At 41.2% G+C, this 16,362-nt stretch overlaps 1 protein-coding gene across 3 annotated transcripts in view; it reads right to left on the reverse strand.

The window, feature by feature from the left end:
• Nucleotides 1-16,362, reverse strand: part of AGK (acylglycerol kinase) — a 76,544-nt gene that overhangs the window by 11,920 nt on the left and 48,262 nt on the right. For all 3 annotated transcript variants that reach the window (XM_015588333.2, XM_025045909.1, XM_015588334.2), the window contains 3 exons: nucleotides 12,844-12,913; nucleotides 5,849-5,928; nucleotides 3,110-3,167 (listed from right to left, as the gene is read on the reverse strand). In XM_015588333.2, the coding sequence (XP_015443819.1) occupies nucleotides 3,110-3,167; nucleotides 5,849-5,928; nucleotides 12,844-12,913 (208 nt within the window). The remainder of the gene's footprint in view (nucleotides 1-3,109; nucleotides 3,168-5,848; nucleotides 5,929-12,843; nucleotides 12,914-16,362) is intronic.

Consider the following 16,362-nt stretch of genomic DNA (forward strand, 5'->3'; position numbering starts at 1 on the left):
CCTGCTGAAGTTTATAAAGCTGATACTTTGATCTCCATTTGCCTAGTTCCTAAATTTGTTTTCATAGCTGGGTTCGAACTCAGAAGAGGAAGATGGGGTGTTATTATTTAGCCCCTGAAGATCCTGACCACACCAAGTTTTCAATCACACAGAGAATTCTAGTCTCAGACCATACCATCTTCCCTAGGTGTCTAACAGTTGGTTCCTTTAAATCACTCTTGGTCCTCCTGTGCCTTTAGTCTTGTGCCCTGAGAAGCCCCGATTCTGGATCAGTCTTGTCACTAGGTTTCTTCTGTACTTCTGACATCATGCATGGCTCAGTATTATTGGAGGGGAAAAAAATACTCCTGCTGAGAACTGATACAGGGGAAGACAATCACCCAAAAGCAAGCATATCTGTGTCACAACCAATTCTTGGTCTCAAGTCCTCAATACCATTTGATAATCTTTCTAAACCTCCCTATTTTAATCCTTCTTCAAAATCCCCCTGCCACCATGCACCTCATTTTCAACAGATCACTTTGTTTCCTACACTTATAGTGAAAATATCAGAAAATCGGTGAGAACTGCCTTAACTCTACACATTTATTTTTATCTGGACGCCTCCTTCATTTCTCTGCTATCTGAAGGAAGAAGCGTCCCTTCCCCGTCCGCGGCCAGTCCAGGGCTCTGTCTCCCACAGCCTTCTACTTGCTCACGGACTTTGCCGACTCAGGCAGGCTTTCTGCTCCTGTCACCGCTTCCCTTCTTTCTTTTGCTTCGGGGTATAAAGACACGGACATCTCTCCAACTAAAAAAGCAACGCCCTTTTGACCCCATCTCTCTCACAGCTTTTGCCATTTCTATCTCCTTCCCTTCAAAGTCAAGCTTCTTGAAGGCTGGCCTAGCCCCGCTGTCTCCGCTTCTTTACCTCCCATTTATTCCTTCACTTTCTTCGGTGTGGCTCCAGCCTCTCCGCTTAGGCTCCCAAACCCTCAGAGGCTGCCAGATTCAACAGACGCTCTCCCGTCTCCTGTCTTACTCTCTGGGGCTGCTTCTTGACACCCCACTGTCTTCCTGAAAAGTCTCTCTTCCACTGGCTCGTCAGTGCTCTCTCCTCGGTTTCCTCTTAGCAGTTCTCAGGCGTCTTTTCTGGCTCTTTAAATGTTCACATTCCTCGGGGCTATTCCTGGTCATCTCTTCTCAATGGCAACTTCATCAAATGTATAGTTTCAATGCGACTCATACACTTACGACATTTTAATCTATTTCTTCAGCCCCGGATCCCTCTGCTGAATTCCAGACCTACGTCACAATTGTTATCTCCACTTGGTTGTACCATGAGAATGTTAAATTCGATAATATGCCAAACTGGAGATTTCATCTTTATTCACAAACTTCGTCTTATGCCAACATTATCAACATTAATGGGAAACTCCAGTTACCAAACTGTAGTCTCGCAAACAAGAAACCTGGGAGTCCCATACTCTCCTTCCAACTTCTCAGGGTTCTACCTCGGTATCTCTTTCATCCATCCTCTGCTGCCAATTCTCACTGCTACTGTCTTAGTCTGTACCTCGTCGTCACCTCTCGCGTGGATTACTTTAACCTTCTGATGCCTTTGCCTTTAGCTACCCACTCCAATCTCTGTCCACTCTATTGCCAAATGACTTTTCTAAACTGCTGATCTGCTCATGTCATTCCCCTGCTTACGATTCAATAAATCCCCAGTGCTTTAACGATACGTCAGACCCCACATCAAACCTGCCATAAGCGGCCCCTACCTAATCTCAAACTCCCTTCCTACCAAGCTGCTGCCATAATGAGACCATGTCACACCACTGTGACTTCACACACCCTGGTCCCTGCACCAAGAACGCCCTTTACTTAGTTCTGTATGTATTTAGCAAAAATTTAGCAAAAGTGTCACCCTTGCTGCAAAGACTTTGCTGACCCTCAGTCAGAATGCCCCTCCGCTGTGCCCCATCTCTCTCCTCCCACGTTTCGTCCGCACTCGCTCAACTGGTTTACTTGTGCCTCACGCCCAGCGCCAGCACATGAATACTTCTTGGGAAGGAAATCTGTCTTATTTGACTTTGTATTCCAAGCACATAGAAGGGATTGTCACACGACAGAAAGTCAATAACTGTTCGCTGAAGAAATGGTGGAAACAGTTTATATTCTCCTAGGCCTACTACTTGAATAAGTAATCATTCTATTTCTTCCTAAATACACTCGCTATTCAATTAGTGAAAATATTCCCTTGAGCAATAGAAATAATTCATTTTAATAACTGGGATTTATTTAGAAGGTAAAGGGAGCTGTTTTCCAAATGTATTGCAATGGACACAGACTACTTTTCGAATAGAAAAACACTTGATTGTCTGAATATTAACATAAGAACCAAACTTCTCACTTTATTCAGACTTAATCTGCCAATTCTCAGATTCGCCAGCCAGACTGTGAATACAGGGCTTTGATAAAAGCTGACACAGTGCGCAGTCCACAGACAAGGGTGGCTCTTCTATTAGCATTTTCATTATTATACATTGTTCGGCTTTTCTCTGGGCCAACAATTTCAGCATATAGCCTAGAACTTTGCTGCTACATACTAACAAATGTTGCCCTATACTGAAAAATGCCCAACAGAACTTCCTCCCATGATAGAAATGTTCTATATGCGGACTGTCCAACACGGTAACCACTACCCATATCTGGCTAGCACGGTTTGAAAGCTACTGTGTTGTGCATTAGCCTATGTGATTAGACATATTCAGATACAAATCTTCATTTCCAGATACCCTTACAAATAATTGATGAGCTCTTGGTCATTTTGTTCAAGGTTTGTTTGGCCAGAGCAAGTGAATGAATGACAAAGGGAACTGTAACATTAAAGAGAAATTAAACATGGGTTTGGTAATGGAGGGGATGAGCTGGAAGATGAGGGGTGACTGCTTATCTAAACAGGAGTGCTTTCTACACTTGTATGTAAGTAAATATCCCCCATTTTAGAATTGGAGCATGTCAGACACATCTGTAGCAAGGAATTTTTTAAAAATCCAAATATGCACATCACAGAGTAACAACAAAATAACATAGGGCAAATTTCTACACTGTAAATTGCGTTTACCTTAAGAGTGCTGAAAAAGTGAGCTGCTTTGGTTTTTAGAGGCCCAAGATACCAGTACCTGAGAACGATCGAGATAAAAATCTAATTAGAATATTAAAAGAACTATCAGTACGATAGATACCATTCATGACACACAATACATTAGAATTACACCTCTACTACTAGCATCTGCTCTGGAGGCTTGGGTACTACAGTTTAGCATAAAAGAGTATTACGGTAAGTTTTTAATCTGCATTTCAATGCCACGTCAAACAGTATGTAATTAGTTATACAGCAGATAGATCCTTGCAATTTAAGAGGGATATGTAATCAGTCTTCTTGAATCTCTCAATTCATAAGTATCACTGTAATATGTACTTTCAACCACACAACAGAGTTGAGTATACATTCAAGAAAGCACTGAGCAGAGCAGGATAAAGCAGCCATGAGAGGCAGTGTCGGGGACCTGGTGTGTTTCCCACAAGCTCGATGGCTAGATCCTGTTCACCATGGTTCACCATGTTCTCTCTCGCACACAAACGTATGACTAAAATCCGGAAATCAGCATAATTTCACATTACTCATGTTATGCAGCTTTAAAATGGCAAATGTAAAATCTGGAAGTAAATACATAAAAGCTGAAGAGAGAAAGATGCCGACTTGGATTAGAAAAGTGGTATACAGTAGGTTCCTCTTAAAACTTCCCTGTCCATTTAAATGCTCTCTATTTGATTCTGATCAATATGCATTTATTTAGTGCTAACTATGCATATAGAGGAAACAGAAAAAATACAGAGTAAAAATTCCTGCCTTTGAGGGCTTATAATTTGAGAAAATATGGCCCAAAAAAGTAGCATAAAACAAGAAATGACTATATAAGTATATAATGTATTCTAAAATGATCTATAATTACTGGTTGGAGAGTCAGGAGGTGACGAGAAATTATGAAAGACCTAAAGTCACTGGAGCAGTCACGCTGGTGTAAAGAGTGGCACGAGAACAAAGGGCATGGGATTTAGCTACAGGAAAAGGGAAGAGGTCATTCTGGGCCAGAGGAGTGGCTACGGTGCAGGAAACAGCGAGGACAATGGCCAGAGTAAAGGCTCAACGGGAAAGACACGGAACAGTGCGATTAGCGGAGAGGATGGATTAAGCAGGGCCTTGAATGCCAGAAGAAGGAGTTTAGATAGAATCCAGTGAGCAACGTGGAGCCATTCTAATTATCACGCAGGTGACTAGTGTGATGCTACTGGATCAAGGTACGTGTGAGCCCAATCGTAATTCATTTAAACTATACCAAACTATACCAATGAGGGCCTTGATTATCTGGTGTTTCTTTCAGCTTATGTAATGATTTGCTTCTTTTCCAGGAAACACACCCTAGCTATGGCAGTTTATTTCTAAACTGTCGGCAGCTCCCTTCATCTCTACCAAGAGGAATGTTGACGCTGTGCTTATAGTCTCCCGATGGCCAGCTAGGAAATCAGTTCTTGCATCTTGGTTGTTTCTTCTGTAACACACAGAGCAACTCAGGGGACAGTCCTAGTCGAGGTAGTAGATAACAACTCAAATTTTAAAATTCATTGTTCAGAAATCAATCGCAGTATGGGTAAACGTGTGAGATACTCCTGGAGGGGCTGATCTATGCCTGTGCTTAATTGTTGATTAACACATTTTAGAAAGCAATCTGTTCTCACCAGACTCAGGGAAAACTAAGCTACTCCTCTTGGTGAGTTGCTGGGATTATTTGACATTGCGGATCGAACACAGGGTAACTTGTAGAATCAAGATAATCATGGCATACTCGCAAATAAAAAGATGTGAAATGTTAAGTAACAGACTGCAAAATACGGTAATATTTCTCTTTTGACATTTCACCATCAGGAACTTGATTAGCAGGAATAATAAAGAGAAAAGGTGAGAGAAAAGTCTGCAGAGGAACTGCGGCAGGAAGCTTATGACGTGAAAGAGGGTTTCTTGACAAAACCTGTGTGTGCTCAGTCATAATTCATTTAAACTACTCCAAAACTGTAAGCCCGTTTTTAAGAAAAGGTGAAAGACACAACACAGATATGAAGTGAGCCTCACAGTGTCTCCTTCAGTCCCACCCCAGGGAGCCTTTGCTAACAACCACCTTTCCACGTCAGACAGAACATGACACAACCTCTTGCCAAGCTAAGAGTTTCATGTTACACAATGAATCCTCCAAAAATAAGTCCATGCCCAGGAAAAGCCAGCGATGGCCCTTCAATCATCTCCTCAACGGACCTGTCTCTTCCATCTCTCGACACAGCCAGGCGTCCGCCTTTTTTCCTTCTCTGAAGGAGGGAGCCTCTGGTCTCTCAAGCTGCTAGGCCTTCGAAAAGAACACCTGTCGGGGCCAGTCGTCCGACCGGGGTCCAAAAGCGCTGTGCAGCGGAGGCCCCGGCGGTGCCTCTCACCTGGCACCCGCTACGCAGGATGCAGGATGACGGGCACCCCAGGTCTACTCCAGCCTAGCTTGAGCCTCAGAGAGGGTGTCTAGAAATAGAGATGACTCTTTTCCTCTTTGGCCACCACCAAGCTAGGAGGAACCTGGAACATCCCCCGTCCTTTCTGCATATAGGATATAAACCTCTCTCTTAATCATACATAATTCAACCTCCATCCACCAAATGTATTCCTACGAGATCACTGTATAGTGAAACCTCACACTGCGGAGCAGATTAAGAGATTTTTTTTTTTTTTACATCACCACACATCAATATAGCAATCCTTTACTTGCTAACTCTGACGCCAGCATCTCTGAAGGATCCCCATCGAAGGCCAGTCATTGCAAACACAGGTTGTTCCTTTTCACCCTGGAAGAGAAATACATTTAATTTAAATTAACGATTACAAGAACTTGGAATTCTCAGCAGGTAAGTACCTGCACATGATCACGGCCTACTTGTCATCAAACCAAATTCTAAAAAGATGCTCGATATTTAAGAAATTAACTCTAGAAGTGGTCAGTAAAAGTACTCAAATAAACCATACTCTAAATAACACTAGTGTTTATATATTAGGCCTCATGAATCTGCTGGCAAGGGAACATGGTATCATACTTGAGACTGTAAGTTAAGGAATATCTAACTATGCTGGTTCTGGGATCAATTTAATAGCTGGATCAGCCAGAGTTTCTTCTTTATAATCGGCCAGATTATACTTGTCCAAGGCAAAGATAACTTAAGTCTGCATTCTCTTTGGAGGGCCGAGGGCTCTCAAGTATCGGAATCCTGGTACTCTAGACTATTTCACGTGAATATCTGAAAATACAGTCAGATATTCGTCATAACAAATCAAAACGAAAAGTGATTCGGATTTAGTCCGATGCTTTCGGTGAAACAATGTATAACATACACACGATAACCAGTGAGTTTCTAATCAGCGAGATCAATAACATACAGAAACCACCTCAGCGTTTATGCTCCGTGACGGACTTTCCTTAGAGCACACATGATACGCACACCGAGATCCTGACGGGGGCTTTTCCCGTAGCTCGGAACGGCAGCCAAAGCCCGGGCAGCCCGCATTCTAAAGAGCACTGCCAGGTGCTGGACGCCACTCGACAGAATTGCCTGAATGGGGCAGAAGCGGCTCGAGTTCCACCACGACCACCAGTGGAAGCAGGAGACAGCTGCTGGAGGAGAGGCCTCGGCACTGTAGGCTGCAGGCGAGAGAAAGTCTGCCATGTCTTCTGCTGAGCGGAGGGACTGCTTCCCCCGCTCCTCCTACAGAAACCAAAGGGGGGAATCCTAGGGGAATCACATGCAGATAGGGCAGCCTACGAGTAAAAGACACAAAGGCCTCACATTCTTTGCGTGTCTATAGATTTGTTTTTCTGCACCTGCGTAAGCCAGGGGACAACGAGCGAGAGATGGCAGACCAAAGGGGTGACGGCGAGGCAACTCGCTGCTGGCGCAACAGGATGTTAGTCCCCTGGGGGCCAAGTGGATATTGTGCAAGGCAGCAGGGCTTGAGCCGTCCTGACTATACGAAGCTAGTCATTCATTTTCTTCATAGCATTTTCAAGAACAAATATATGTTATATGTTTGGGACTAGCGATAAGATGTCTGCCCTCAGCTCACGGTGCTGTGGGGGGCTACAGACTACAATAACGATACAGTGCAAGAGGTTCGGATAATAGAGATGTGTAGCAAGTACTCTGAAAATACGGAGGAATGCGACTGTGTAACAGGTGTGGGGGGAGCGAGGGAGATGGATGTGAATTTTAAAACAAAACCAACTAAATTGTAAAGAATAAGGCGGACTGGCGAGGCTGGGGAGAGAGAAGAAACAACAGAAGAAAGGACAGAAACAACACGATGTGAGTTTGCTGGATCCACAGGAGCGTTTCCCCAGACGGCCCGTGAGATGTCAGTACCGTTAACGATGGTGAGGAGGAGGGCAATAGACGATTCCATCGTGAAAAAAGTCAGAAAAGCCCGAACTTCCTTGGTTTGAGAGGAAGCAGGTCATGTTTACTACGCTTAAAAGTCTTTACATCAGCGCACGTTATAAATTTCCCAAAGGAGAAACGCAACGTCCGGTCCCCGAGCAGTTAGCCGCGCAGCTGTCTGGGAGGGTGTCGGGCACACCTGACGCTCCGGGGAAAACGCTGTCCTAAAGCACGGAGTGTGGCCCCAAGTGCTGAGACAATGCACAAGCTCCCTCCCTGCGCTCAGGGCTGTTTTCATATGGGAGGAAGAATTAACTGAATACGATTAGCTGAAAAGCTTTGTACCTCAAGATTCCACTCATTTGGGGGGCTATGTCCTAGCAAGGGGTAGCAATGGCTCTAGGCGAAAGGAGCTGAGTGTGAAAGACCTAGAGAAGCCCAGCTGGCAGCCAGGTGGGCACAGGGCCCTCAGGATTCACAAGAGGCCTGAGGATCAGTAATGGAGAGACTGGTCCCTACTGGGGTACACGCGTGCACAGGAGAAATAAGCGAGGTCAGATGGGCAGCGTAGAAGCCAATGGCCAAAGCACCACTGTGATGTCTCAGCCCGAAGGAGGTCGGGGCAGTAGTCAGATTATGAGACGAAGACGTCAATAAACCAAATCAGGAACAGAAAGGTGTACAGCCAGACCTTCAGAGCAAAGGAGATTTGCTGCCCCAGCTCGCAGACTCTCCTGGAAAGAGGAAATTCTGGAGAGAAAGTGGCCTAGTGATTTGCAGAGGAAAATAACTGCGAGGGCTGGCTGGAATAAAAGCTTAAAGAACAGTGAAGAGGAAACGATTCCTGTCGACTAGACAGCTGCCTAATCTAGAGATTCTGGGGATTCTAGGTGCCGAGGGAGAAACGAGGCGGGAGGAGCGCTGAGGTCCGTAAGAGAACCGTCGGAGCCGGGTTTGGGCTGGAGGAAGCCGTGCAGTCAGCCAGGAAGGAAAGAGGGGAGAGGGAGAGTCTAGCTCCTCGCCGCCTCCCTGACACTCCTCTGGTTCTGGGTCAGCAGGGTCCAGAAGTGTCCGGCTAAAAGAGCAGAAAGAAAGAACTAGAAAGAATCCCATCGATCCGCCCAACAGTTGCTGTAAAGTCAAGGTCCAGGGGTCACAGATGTCTGCATGGGGCAAATGCCCTCTCAAATTCGTGGGATGCTGCCAAGACTACGGCTGCCTGGACAAAGCAGTGAGGTGGGAAAAGCCATGGCCCATAAGACAGAAAACCCGGATTCCACTTCTGTCTCCAGCACGATAGTCACGACCAGATGACTTCTTTTCTAATGTGCCAGGTAACATACTAACACACGTCGTGCCTTCCTGAGTTGGATGTGAATGCACAACAAAGTAAAAAGCTGAGTTACAGCTTCCAAGGGCTACTTCTTTTATCTCTGAAGAATCTCCAGTTATATGTTTAATTGGGTTTGGGTTTGTTTTTTAAAAAAAAAAAAAAAAAAAAATCTGGTATCAGCCTTCACCACTCTGTAATGCTTTCTCCCATATTCTGAAAGCAATTTCCAGAAGTAAGGAAAAAAAAAGACAAATTCCGCTTAGCTGGGTGCCTCAGAAACCACTGTAGAGGCTGCTGAATTACGTTTCCCAGGAATTGATTTAAAATGATTTCTGCCTCCTGGGCTATGTCATCAATATACAGAGCCTGTGGTAAATTTGATATTGGTTTCATCAATTCACGAAGTCTTTATATTGAAAGAAAAACATGAAGGAGACAAGAGACGTTTAAATATAAGCACAGTCAAGAATTCCCAGGTAATTCCTAGTTACTCTGGAATATATTACTTCTAACACATAAATAAGAAGCCGTAAATCACTCGGTTATTAAGAGACATATTCCAATTCGTTTCCCTTGGTAATAACGATATTTTAAAACAATATCTTCATTGATCCCGATCTGCAGTAACCTGGCTGGCTAGAAATTCTTCCATTCTGTGAGAACAATTTAGCTTTATTATATGCCAAAGAATCATTTGCAATTTGAATCATTTTTTTCGTGACCAATGAGGTCATAGTGGGGAGTCCAGACATCACTGCATGAAGAACAGAGGAAAATAAGAGGAAAAGAGGATGCGAGCTCGGGGGTTCACCAGCTGTAAATACATTTACGGCCAACAGCAACCTGTGACGAGTGGCAGTATTTTAGGACTGAAGTTTGGAACCATGAGATAGCGTGACCCTTCCTTCACCGATATCGGGGAACTTGAATGAATATAAAGTGTCCATAGTCTTTAGAGGACAACTTGATGGAACCTGCACGTTTTAAGACCAGATCTGAGTAAAGTCACAGGGCTCACAGTTTACAGGATTGATAGACTTTAGGGCTCACTCAGCCTTCGTAGGAATCTGTCCCTTTTTTTGGGAGGTGGGGTAGGGTTGACGAAGAAAGAAAAGGTATGTAACTACTATCCAGTGAGAACATCTTTTTTCTAGGAATCAAATTATTTTTAAAGAAGATTCTGATTAAGAATCAGGAATGGCTATCGAGTCTTCTTCCCTCTAAAATTTTTATCTTGCAAAAAAAAAAAAAAGGTTTAATGTACAATGAACACTTTTTATACCTCTCACCCAGATCCACCAACTGCATCCCGCACATCAACATTATCCTAGGTGTGTGTACATGTTTTGTATTATTGTTAACTCATTTGCGAATGAACTGCAGACTTCATGACCCTTCACTCACCTCTAAATACTTCTGCAGCATCTCCTAAGAATAAGGATGTACATGGACATGACCGTAACACGCTGTCACGCTCAAGAAATCTACCATGGATACAAAGTATCTGATGTACTGTCCACATTAAGCTATCTCTCGTTGTTTCAAAAAGATCTTTAATGGTTGTCACTCTTTTTCATTTTTCCAATCCCGGATCTCATACTGGATTTAATTATGAAATTTCTTTAATTTCTCTAAATTCCTAAACAGACTCTCTACCTTCTTCTGGATTTCACGACATTGACCTTTTTGAAAAGGTCAGACTACCTGTTGTTTTTAGAATGTCCCAAAATTTGGATTTGATTGTTTTTTCATTAGTAGATTCAGTCAGATTCAGATTAGTTAATGTTTTGATAAAGAAACTACAAAGGTGATGTACCCTTTTCATGTCTGCCTGTCCCGTTACTGGTGACACTAAGTTTGATCATTTGGTTAAGGTGTTGTATGCTAGATTTCTCTACTGTAAAGGTACATTTTCCCCTTTGTAATTATCATATAATCTGTGATACTGTGTGAATGTTCCCTAACAACCTATTATCTAACAGTTTTAGCACTCATTGATGATCTCTGCCTGAATCGGTTATTTCATCGGTGATTACGAAATGGTAATTCTGTAACTCCATCATTCCTTCTTCATTTACGAGCTGGAAATTCTCCTATGACATCACTGTGGATTCATGGATCCTTCATTTTTATTTAATGTATTATAATCCATTAGCATTACTATTCTTTTCGATGTTCAAACTGTCCCAAAATTGGCCAGTAGGACACCATCGGGCTGGCTCCTGTTTTTTTCTGCTGTCTCCATCAGTTTTTGAGTACTTCCTTGCCTTGTTCTTGCCCGGCCTCTGTGTACTGTCACAATTAAGCTATCTCTCGTTGTTTCAAAAAAATCTTTAATGGCTGTCACTCTTTTTCATTTTTCCAATCCCGGATCTCATACTGGATTTAATTATGAAATTTCTTTAATTTCTCTAATTCCTAAACAGACTCTCTACCTTCTTCTGGATTTCACGACATTGACCTTTTTGAAAAGGTCAGACTACCTGTTGTTTTTAGAATGTCCCAAAATTTGGATTTGATTGTTTTTTCATTAGTAGATTCAGTCAGATTCAGATTAGTTAATGTTTTGAGCAAGAAACTACAAAGGTGATGTACCCTTTTCATGTCTGCCTGTCCCGTTACTGGTGACACTAAGTTTGATCATTTGGTTAAGGTGTTGTATGCTAGATTTCTCTACTGTAAAGGTACATTTTCCCCTTTGTAATTATCATATAATCTGTGATACTGTGTGAATGTTCCCTAACAACCTATTATCTAACAGTTTTAGCACTCATTGATGATCTCTGCCTGAATCGGTTATTTCATCGGTGATTACGAAATGGTAATTCTGTAACTCCATCATTCCTTCTTCATTTACGAGCTGGAAATTCTCCTATGACATCACTGTGGATTCATGGATCCTTCATTTTTATTTAATGTATTATAATCCATTAGCATTACTATTCTTTTCGATGTTCAAACTGTCCCAAAATTGGCCAGTAGGACACCATCGGGCTGGCTCCTGTTTTTTTCTGCTGTCTCCATCAGTTTTTGAGTACTTCCTTGCCTTGTTCTTGCCCGGCCTCTGAAAGCCATCTTTTCAGAGTCCTGCTAACTTGTATTAGAGAATGGTTTTGAGAGATCAAAATCTGAGTGCCAGCTATGCCCACTGCTGTTGGGTATTACTGTGTCGAAGCCCTTTCAGTGGGCAAAGGCCACAAATATATTTCTAGAAAGATTCGAGTTCATCTACAAATCAATAAGAAAGCATTAAACAATCCGATAGAAAAATGGGAAGTTCTGCTCCCACCTAGGATGGAGGAAGCTACGAAGAACATTGTTCCCACCCAAAAAATGAGAAAAAGCTATATAATCAACAAAGTCATAATTTGTCTCATGCCCATCGGAGGGCTGAGATTGTAAGACAACCAAGTAACCTGAATTCCAAAGAAAGACAAGCCCCTGCAGAGGACAGATGGGACACGAGAAAGATTTCACCTCTGGCAGAACGTGGGAGAAAGAGGCGGCCACCACGCAAGCAGGTAAGAGGAAATCAGGCGCCGTCCTAAGTGCTTTATATTTATTAGCTCTTTTCAGACTTGAAACAATCATATGAAGTAGAGAAATTACTTGAGGTCCAAAGGTAATCGATAGAGGAACAAAAAATAGTGATACAACTATACTGGGAGGAGATACAGTGGAATTCTTCTATATAACAAAGAGGTCAAGAGATAAGGTCTAAAACGGATAAATCGGAAACTAGTATCGTGTACTTAACACTGCTGAACTGTACGCTTAAAAATGGTTACAATGGTATATTCTATGTTATGTATATTTTTAACACAATTTTTAAAAACAGCATCATAATCATATTTCTTCGTGATAATAACTAGAATAAACAGGTAAAATGATTTTTCCCTGGGGAGTTATAGGAAAGGGTAAGCAGAGGGACTATTGTTTTCATCATCTTGTGTGAACTGTTATTACTTTAAGTTTTTCAAACTCTAAAGAAAAGACTTTACCTTGATCTGCAAGACATCAAGTGGAACTGTCTCCCCTTTCACAATGGCAAGTGTAGCATCTGTAATATGTCTAAAAGGTAACAAGAAGCAAATGATCATGCTGTGAAAGAGTAAGTACCACCTCCCCCCACCTCACACACGCACGCACACGCACACGCACGCGCACACACATTCACTCCTGCCCAGAGTAATAGTTGAGTCAGGAAAAAAACCAGTGCTTCAAAATACTCTAAGAACAAAGGAGTACAAAAGAATTACTAAAACAAGTATAGTGGAAGGCTCTGGCAAAGAGAAATTTCTACAAGGCATCCATCAACTCTTTACTTAACACTTATGGAGACTCTACATTGTGCCTGACTCTTATCGCTGGAAAATATGATACTACTTAAAATGAATGAATGAAATACGTTATTCTATTGTTATTTAAGAAATCAAGTGCTTCACAAAATGATATTTCCTATTACTCTAACAACCCGAAGGGTAACTAAGGAACAGGATTTTGTTGGCGTTACCTTAGGAAAATGTAATCCAGAACCCAAGACAGAATTCTCTTATATTCCAAGATTACTAGGATGTACTTCATTTTAATTGCTGAGTCTTTTGTTCAAAGACACAATACTGGTCTCATCTATATTCTGGTAGTTGAAAATGTATAGGAAAAAATGGCATGTACTATCGACATCCATTCAGAGAATATGAAACTATGCCAGGCCTGGAAACAGTTCTAGGATTCATATTCTATTAGATCCAAGGTCAGACACACATTAATACACAACAGAGAGTCAGCAAAAGAAACAGTAAATCAACAAGTGGCCAGACAATAAGATATTGGCCATTGGAGCAGAAAGAAGGAGCAAACGCACATCACTGTCCTTGACCAGCCTGGCCACCCCTCCCATCAATCCACTGTCTCAGGACTGCTGTCTGTCCCCGCCCTTCAGATCTTGCCTGAAACACCACCGTCCACCCTCGTCAGCCTAGATGTAGCGCTTCCCTATAATTCTCTATCACTGAACTATGTTCATTTTGCTTCACAATTTACAATATATTTTTTATTTACATCTTTATCATCTGCCTCCTCCTGGAGACTAAAAGTTCCACAGGTTAATGATAACTTATGTCCATTTACTGATCAATATAAAACCTACACCTAGCACAGTGCACAATACCAAACAAGCAATCAGTATATAATGATTATTCTATAAAATTTCAAGCATGAGAAAGTACAGAGAATAGAATCATGAACTCTGGTATATTCCTCATCCAGCCTCATCAATTATCAATTCATAGCCAATTTATTTCCTTTTATATCCTCCATTCACTTCACCCAAACTGTATCAATCAAAGCAAATCCCAGATATCTTAACATTTCATCTATAAATATTTCCTTATCTATAAGGCTCTTTCTTAAAAAACATAAAATGCCATATATCTAAAACTTTCAAATAATCCCTTTATATCAACATATATTTAGTCGATGTTGAAATTTCCTCAATTAACATATTTTTGTTGTCTTTATTCAAATGATGATCCAAATCAGATCTATACTTTACAACGGGTTTGTGTGTCTCAAGTCTCTCTAATCTATAGATTCCCTGTCCTTTTCTTTTCCCTACTTGTTAAATAGATGGGTTGTCTTACGGGGTTTCTGAGGGTCTGGATTTACTGATTGTATCACCATATATTAACACGTGTCTGTCTCCATGCCCTGCGATGCCTGAAAGTCTGTATCTAGGACAGAAAATCTGTATCAGATTCAGCTTTGAGTTTCTGGCAAAAATATTCTATAGGTAGTAGTGGTGTGTACTTCCGTCAGCAAGAACATAAAATCTGGTTGTCTCTTTTTTTGTGAGGATAGAAAACAATGATAATCATTGGTCAGACTTATTAACAGAGTTTCAAAATGGTGATCTTTTAATTCTATTCTTTCTAACTTAACTGATGCACAAAGAGAGACCTTCTTCATCAATAATTTGGGTACCGTGAAACATAAGTTATATGAGAAAATCAGCATAAATACTTGATTTTTTTAGTTTACCAATTTTCAAAATAAGTTGTATCCTTAATATCCTTTAATAGTGACCAATAATTTTTTTAAATTTTTCTTAGTATCATTATAAACTCATAAAGATTTTAAAATATGTTATGTTTCAATACATTACAGTAATTAGCCTTACTGATACTCAAATTGCCTCAAATGATGAATTATAATGGAGGAGGTGCAGGGGTCAGCAGATAACCAGAAAGAACGATGAGAAATAGCCTCAGAAGGTCCATGTCAGCGTGAACCAAACAGAGGAGAAACCAACAGCTCTTCCTTAGTGCTTGCTTACGCAAGAAGAATTATCTAAGTTTAAAAGGACTACTTTAATATTTTAACTTTTTAAGTCAGATTTATTGAAATATAACTTATACACAGTAAAATTCATGCTCTTAAATATGCTGTTGTATGGTTTTGACAAATGCCTTCAGTCATGTAACCATCACCGTGACCAGGACTGATATTTCCAATATCCCAAAAGGTTCCTCTGTGGCCAACGCACTTCCCCACCATGGGCTCCTGGCAACCACCATGTGTCTATGCCTACACCTTTGCCTTTTCCAGAATGTCACATAAGTTGAATTTAAAAGTATGGTGCCTTTCCAGTTGTTTTTTTAAACTCTTAGCATGAATCGGAAATTCATTCATTTTGTGGGATGTATGGATAGATTCTTTTTAATGTTGCATACTATTCCATTGCATACACATACCACAATCTTTTTATCCATTCACCAGTTGATGGACATCGACACTGTTCCCAGTTTGGGGCCATTGCACATAAAGCTACTATAAACATTTATATATAGGATTTTGTATGGACATGTCTTCATTTCTTTTGAGTAAATATAAGTGTGATTGCTGCTCATAAGTTTTATTTTATAGGAAACTTCCGCTCTTTTTCCATAGTGGCTACACCATCTTGCTTTCCCACAAGCAATATGAAAGTTTCAGCTGTTCCACATATTTCTCAGCACTTGATGACGCTGGGTCTCGTTTGGTTTGTTTACGCCATTCTGATAGACGCACACTGGCATCTCACTGTGGATTTAATTTGCATTTCCCTAACAACTAATGACGAATATCTCTTCATAGGCTTATTTGCCATCCATGTCTCTTCTTTGGTGAAGTGTCCATTCAAATGTTTTGCTTTTTTTCTATTAGGCTGCTTGTTTTCTTATTGAGTTGTGAGTGCTTTCTGTATATTCTTGATATTGATCCTTTATCAGATATGTATCTTGCAAATATTTTCTCCCAGTCTGAGGCTTGTCTTTTCAATTTCTTCACAGTGCTTTTTGAAAAAGAGATGTTTTAAGTTTTGCTGGGGTCCAAATTATCATTTTTTCCTTCTATGGTTTCTGCTTTTTGTGTCTTAAGAAATCACTGCCTAACCCAAGCTCACAAAGATTTTCCTCCAGAATCTTTACATTTTTAGGTTTTACATATAGTCTATGATCCGTTTCGTGTTCCTTTATATATAT

This window comes from Pteropus alecto, unplaced genomic scaffold, assembly GCF_000325575.1.
Source record: "Pteropus alecto unplaced genomic scaffold, ASM32557v1 scaffold22, whole genome shotgun sequence".
NCBI classification, from domain to species: domain Eukaryota; kingdom Metazoa; phylum Chordata; class Mammalia; order Chiroptera; family Pteropodidae; genus Pteropus; species Pteropus alecto.